This window comes from Zeugodacus cucurbitae, chromosome 4 (genome assembly GCF_028554725.1).
Source record: "Zeugodacus cucurbitae isolate PBARC_wt_2022May chromosome 4, idZeuCucr1.2, whole genome shotgun sequence".
NCBI lineage: Eukaryota > Metazoa > Arthropoda > Insecta > Diptera > Tephritidae > Zeugodacus > Zeugodacus cucurbitae.
Window position 1 is genome coordinate 41,894,754 of NC_071669.1, and position 6,525 is coordinate 41,901,278.

At 35.0% G+C, this 6,525-nt stretch overlaps 1 protein-coding gene across 1 annotated transcript; it reads left to right on the plus strand.

Moving 5' to 3' along the window:
• Positions 1-447: 447 nt before the first annotated feature.
• LOC128921510 (uncharacterized) lies at positions 448-2,826 on the plus strand. Its single transcript, XM_054229353.1, has 4 exons — positions 448-590; positions 663-994; positions 1,107-1,383; positions 1,443-2,826. Exons 2-4 carry the CDS (start codon positions 671-673, stop codon positions 1,709-1,711), a joined length of 870 nt encoding a protein of 289 aa, XP_054085328.1. The 5' UTR covers positions 448-590; positions 663-670; the 3' UTR covers positions 1,712-2,826.
• The last annotated feature ends 3,699 nt before the right edge of the window (positions 2,827-6,525 follow it).

Below are 6,525 nucleotides of genomic sequence, written 5' to 3' on the forward strand. Positions count from 1 at the left end.
TAAATCAAATACTTTTTGCAGTTAAAGTACAGTAAAACAAAAGTATGTGTTTCAACAGCAAAACTATTGACGGAAATACTTTGCTCTTGATTATTATACTTTTTTTAAATTCGGCACTTTTGAATCAAAAGCGGCTGTGCTTTTAAAAATCATCTTATTAAAATCTAAAATAAAAATAGTTGTTTTAAAGGTTTCGTATTTAATTTTCTTTGATTACAGTTTTTTAAATGTAAAAGTATTTGTCACAACCATTTCGCATTTAATTTTACTGTTTCTCCATACGATGACAGAGAAGTTGACGCTTACATTTTTCCATCGATCATTCTAACAGAAACACGTGTTGCGTGCGCAAATACTTTAATTTGGGTTTTACAGGTAAATATATGTGCTGAAAGTATTAATTTAAGTGAAAGTGATTACTTCAAGACATTTCGCGTTTAGTGAAGCTGCGCAAAAGGAGCTTACATAGTTTGCATTTGCATTAGTGTGCCTGCCGCATCGCCCGCTGCTTACGGAAGCTGTTTAAAAGGAACTTCCACAGTGATTTTTTTTATATAAAAGACGACATTTGCGAAAAGTCTACTCTGCAGGTATGTTATGGTTTATATACACATTTATTTCAACAAAAATATATGTTTAAAAACAATTTTTGTGCATTTTAGTTTACACTATGAGTGAAGAGTTGATACCATCAACTGAGCTGTCGTTATTTGCCGAGCAATGTCCGTTGGGAGATGAGTCCCCTACAACGAAAAATGTCGACAATGAGTCCGTAGTAATTTTGGATAGTGATGAACAGTTAATTAATTTATTGTGTTCGGGGGATTTGTCGTCAAATGCATTGATACAGTTCAATAGATGTGGTTTAAAGAGAATAGCAATTTTGCAGATGATCCATTCCCACGACATTGACGAAATTTTTAATGCCAGAGCACTAATTGCGGACAAAATTAAGTTCCGGTACAACTTGCAAAAATGGCGTTTAGAAAATAATGTAAGCAAATCATTTTAAAAATTCGGCGTAACTTCCGTTTAAATTTTCACATTGAGGGTTTAGCACACATTTATAACACGCTTATAAATTATTTATATTAATGTCTTTCTAGTTCGATATGCTCACGTGCTGTAGTGGTGATAGAACTATAACAAACCTTTCATCCATTCGAAGCTGGCTGAGCTCTGCAAGCACACCTTCAACATCCCCAAACAACGAACCCAACGTCGAAGGGGTTTTAAAAGAAACAGTAGCAGGTAACGACATAATAAAGAAGTACGAAAACTGTGGTTGCCTCCAAGAAAGTGACCAATCTGCAATAGTTCGCATTATTGTGGATAAACTGAACCTGACGTATTACGACGCCATGCTTGGAGCACTTGATGCAAGTAATGTCGATTTCTTCTATTGTGTGATTTTTGTTATTAATTTCAGGTTTTTTATTTAGATTGCAGGCATTATTATCTTATAAACTTACTACATGCAGTAATAACACCGCCGAGAGTAAATAAAAACATAAAGCCCTCCATTACAGATGCACAAATGGATATGATGGTGCATCTTATAAATATTAATAACTTCCAGCAAAAACTTGACGAGCTAAATGAAAGCGCTCACAACGAGGGATTAACACTGCAACCTAGAGTTTTTGTTGTTGGTGAGAGTCCTCAAAACAAAAATTCTATGTCTGTGTTGACAACATTAAATATAAAGTAGGTAGCTTAATTAGGGCTATAGATTTAGTTGTAAAAATGTCTTTTGTATTCAACATTGAATATTCCGTAAAGAGTAAATATATGTGGATTTTCCTTCAACGATATATTTATGATATTTCCTCTAAGGAAAAATTTCCCAAAATTGAAAATATTTTAAACAAGCTAAATAATGTTCAATAAAAATGCACTTGAAGAAAGACCCACACATACTTGCTCTATATGCGGAAATTAATTTATATTATTTGAAAATCTTGTTAACCTTAAGATTTTACATCGAACTCCAATTACTTTTAAGTATTTATGCCTTTATCAGAAATGCAATAGATATTTTCAAAACTTGTATAAGTTTCGAAATCACGCAAGCAAGCATGATTTTAATTGTAATCTTAATGAAAGCAAAAATGGTTCACAAACCAAAGTACCAAAAACTAATATAAATTTCCCTCAAAATGTAAATGAACTGACTCCAAGCCAAGAGTACTTAGAGGTTCAAGCAGAATCGCCAAGTCAAGACTGCGTTGAAAAAAGTAATGAAGTAAATATTTCACATATTAAACAATTAATAGATTATAATGTAACAAGTCATGCTTTACAACTTCACTGCAAACCGAATACTTTTAGTAAAGATATACCAGTCGCTCAGAAATCTATTACTGAATTGATAATTCCTCCAATTGTAAAGTCTTTTGAAAAATAGATCTTTCAAAACTTGAATTTTATCAGAACTTATGTACCAAATTTACAATCGGAAATGAAGTTTTAAGTATGAGATACAAAGGGGTACTGTATGAAAAGAATTACTATATTAAATCAAAGAATACAGTACTGCTTATTTTAAAAATATTTTTTGATTTACATAATGAAATTTTTTTGATTTGTCAGGAATGCAAAACTTCTTTTTCGGAAAAATTTCAGTCTCACGAAGTTTTAGGTACCAATAACGCATATTATTTAAAAAAAATCGATCTCAAATCAGTACCTTCAAAATTGTATACTTTAAATGACGGCAAAAAAGTTGTACGATGTTTTTGACAAATATACACATTACCTTGTGATCAAAACCAAGTGGATGGTAATATTTTATATATTTAAAATATATTTTATACCAATTTACATTAAAGCTTTAAACTTTGTGTAATATTTATTAAAATAAAAATATATGTATGTATATGTGTACATACATGCATAGTAGTTGTCACTTTTGTAAACTTTACTCTGTATATTCTCAAATAAAATATATTTTTTATGAAAAAAGTAAATTGATATTGAAATTGGGCTGTGCATAGGGAAGTGGGCGGAGAGAGGTGGAAGGGGGTGTTAAACACAACAATAAACCAAATACGATTACATTTGAATCAAGAGCAATTACTGTTAATCTCAAATACTTCTACTGTTAACATAAATGTATAAGTATTTGCTACAACAGTGCCCCGTATTTCGATCAAAAGTGTTCCACTGTTAATTTAAATACTTGACGCATTTACTTCAACAGTGCTCGCACTTTTAAAACAAATACTCAAAGTATTTGGGCACGTTTCTAATGCAAAAAGTATTTGTGGCAAATGCAGAATACTTTGGTTTTACTAGTTTTTTTTCAGAGTAACTATAGTCGTACCGTTATGCTATGTCAACGAGTATTTTATCAAATATAATTCCTACCTTACTGTATGATGAGCTAAATAATCCAAATAAGTTTGTTTGTGGAACACAAAATCAATAGAAGAACAAAAGAATTAAATTCAAGAAAGTTATTGACTTCTACTAAAATAAACTACTTGATATCTAAAGTAAAAAATAAATAAGAGTGACTAGCACGGCGGACATCGAAATTTGACACCCCCTGACTTCCGCTAAACAGGACATTGGAAAAACATAAGCACACCAACAGTCCCCGGATCATTAAGCTCAACGCAAACAAGCTTTAATCAATTTTTTTGTAACTTAAAATTTCACAAAATATGAAATGAGAACTATGCGAAAAATGTCAATATCTTAAATAATAAAAAAATTCAGATGTCTTTTAATTGCTATAGAACTTTATTACGTATTTCAGGGCCAATTATAACTTTACACAAGAAATTCCAAAGTTTTTCTTCTTGAGGCTTTATGCAATTGCCAATTCAGCAACCAAAAATTATTTTAATAATTACTCGTTTAACTTCGTCCTCATCGTGCAACGTATAGAGTGGATGATGGTGGTTGCGGAGCAAAGTAGGCAGTTTGTAAAGACAAGTATATGAAAGTCACAAGAAATGTTCCACAATGATGGAGAAGAGCTACGTGTGAAGGCGACATTGGAATAAAGGGCCTCAGCTACAGAGCCGAGAATCATTGAAATCGCTGCAATGCATACAGCTAATCGCATGCCTTAGATTTGCACATCCACATCCGTGGTTAGAAACTTCCCAGGCGATATAGCAGTCGATAAGTTTATTTACTTTTGCAATGCATTTGTCTTCGGCAAATTTATATGTATGTGCATTGCAATCCTTTTCCGCTCGTTACGGCGCTCTGGTAGCCACAGCGTGTCTGTGGTGCCATTAACATTTTTTTTTTCAAAGTTTTCGCAGCAATGAACTGCACTTACTGGCAGCAGTATAGACAGACAAACGTCAGCTTGGCAACTCAAAAGTGCACAAACACTGATGTGCAGTTGGGGGAGACGAAAAGTTTGAACTGAAAACATTGCCTCGCTGCAATGGATGGCACTGGCAACAAATTTAGCCGTCACATTAAATATGTTGTATGTATATACGTACACTAATTTACATTTATATGTGGACTCTTGGATCCAATCAAATATACTCACAAGCTTTTCTTACTAATTTACACTGGTGCGCTATATAACTCAAATTAACTAATAAATAGATAGTGCAAATTGGAACCTTATATATTTACAATTCACTGGAAAGATACGGCGGTCAGATAAGTACCTCGTCGCACCGTCCGATAGTGCCATTATCGCAAGAGAAATAGTTTAGAATATTAGCTGATTGGAAATTTTTTTCCCGCAGTTATTAGCGAAGAAAATACAGACGGTGAAACAAACGAGTGTTTGGATGTTACACACGGACACTTTTCTCCTTCGACTGCCACCGGCAAAAAAATTATCAGATGATAGGAAAACGGCACCCAGGGAGAATAACGTTACAACAGTTCACGTTCTCGTATATGCAGTCGGACGATTGCCATTCACTTTTACCATTAATAGTGTAGTAGCCAATGTGACAGTTTCGGTTGTAATTTATTTATTGCTAGTGATTGCTTTAGTTGTATTTATATAATACAGGTCTTTCATAAATAGGGATAAGTAAGGAAGGGCTAAGTTCGGGTGTAACCGAACATTTTATACTCTCGCATTTATTAATTTTATTTAATTTTATTAACATAACACACAATTTGATCCACATATTCGTGATATATGTATATGGTATAAAGTCTATTGAAAGTTGGAAACTATACTTCAGTACTTTTCGCTTAATTGCACATCAAAATTTTCATTCAATTAACCGGGGAATCAATTAACAGATACTCGCTTAATTGAACAGTTTGTTCAATTACATGAATCACGCTTATTTGGACCATTTGGTGAATTAAGCGATTACGTGGGAATCAAAATTTGAAAATTGTTTATCTTATTAAATAGTACAATATTAAAATAGTATAATATTAAAAAGCATGCCCGACGATTCAAATCTCAATGTACTCTGCCCAATCCAACAAGAGGAAGACCCCACAATTTGAGCCAACTATCATGGGATAAGCCTCCTTAACATCGCTTATAAGGTTCTATCGAGCGTACTGTGTGAAAGACTAAAGCCCACCCTCAACAAACTGATTAGACCTTATTAGTGTGGCTTTAGACCTATTCACCATGCGCCAAATCTTGGAGAAGACCCGTGAAAAGATGATCGACACACACCATCTAGTTGTCGACTTTAAAGCCGCTTTCGACAGCACGAAAAGGAGCTGCCTTTATGACGCGATGTCTGAATTTGGTATCCCTGCAAAACTAATACGGCTGTGTAAGCTGACGTTGAGCAACACCAAAAGCTCCGTCAGGTTCGGGAAGGACCTCTCCGAGCCGTTCGATACCAGACGAGGTTTCAGACAAGGTGACTCACTCTCGTGTGATTTCTTTAACCTGATGCTGGAGAATATAATACGAGCTGCAGAGCTAAATAGAGAAGGTACAATCTTCTATAAGAGTGTACAGCTACTGGCGTACGCCGATGATATCGATATCATTGGAAACAACAACCGCGCGGTTAGTTCTGCTTTTTCCCTCCTGGATAAGGAAGCGAAGCGAATGGGTCTAGTGGTGAACGAGGAGAAGACGAAATATATCCTGTCATCAAACAAACAGTCAGGGCATTCGCGTCTTGGCTCCCACGTCACTCTTTACTGATATAAATTTGAAGTTGTAGATAATTTCGTATACCTAGGCATCAGCATCAGCACCGATAATAATGTCAGCCTTGAAATCCAACGCCGAATCACTCTTGCCAATAGGTGCTACCAAGGAATGAGTAGGCAATTGAAAAGTAAAGTCTTCTCTCGACGAACAAAAACTAAACTCTGCAAGTCCCTCATCATTCCCGTCCTACTTTATGGTGCTGAAGCGTGGACGGTGTCAACATCCGATGAGACGGCACTAGGAGTTTTCGAGAGAAAGGTTTTGCTGAAGATTTATGGTTCCTTAAAGATTGGCAACGGCGAATACCGAAGAAGATGGAATGATGAGCTGTATGTGTTGTTCGTCGACATAGACATAGTCCACCGAATAAAAAGACAGCGGCTACGCTGGCTGGGTCA

Bases quoted from the DNA above. Each gene is read 5' to 3' on its own strand.
- LOC128921510 (XM_054229353.1), top strand. From the start codon at position 671: ATGAGTGAAGAGTTGATACCATCAACTGAGCTGTCGTTATTTGCCGAG. The intron at 995-1,106 runs GTAAGCAAATCA...ATGTCTTTCTAG, and splicing joins AATGGCGTTTAGAAAATAAT to TTCGATATGCTCACGTGCTG. The intron at 1,384-1,442 runs GTAATGTCGATT...TTTTTTATTTAG, and splicing joins GCTTGGAGCACTTGATGCAA to ATTGCAGGCATTATTATCTT.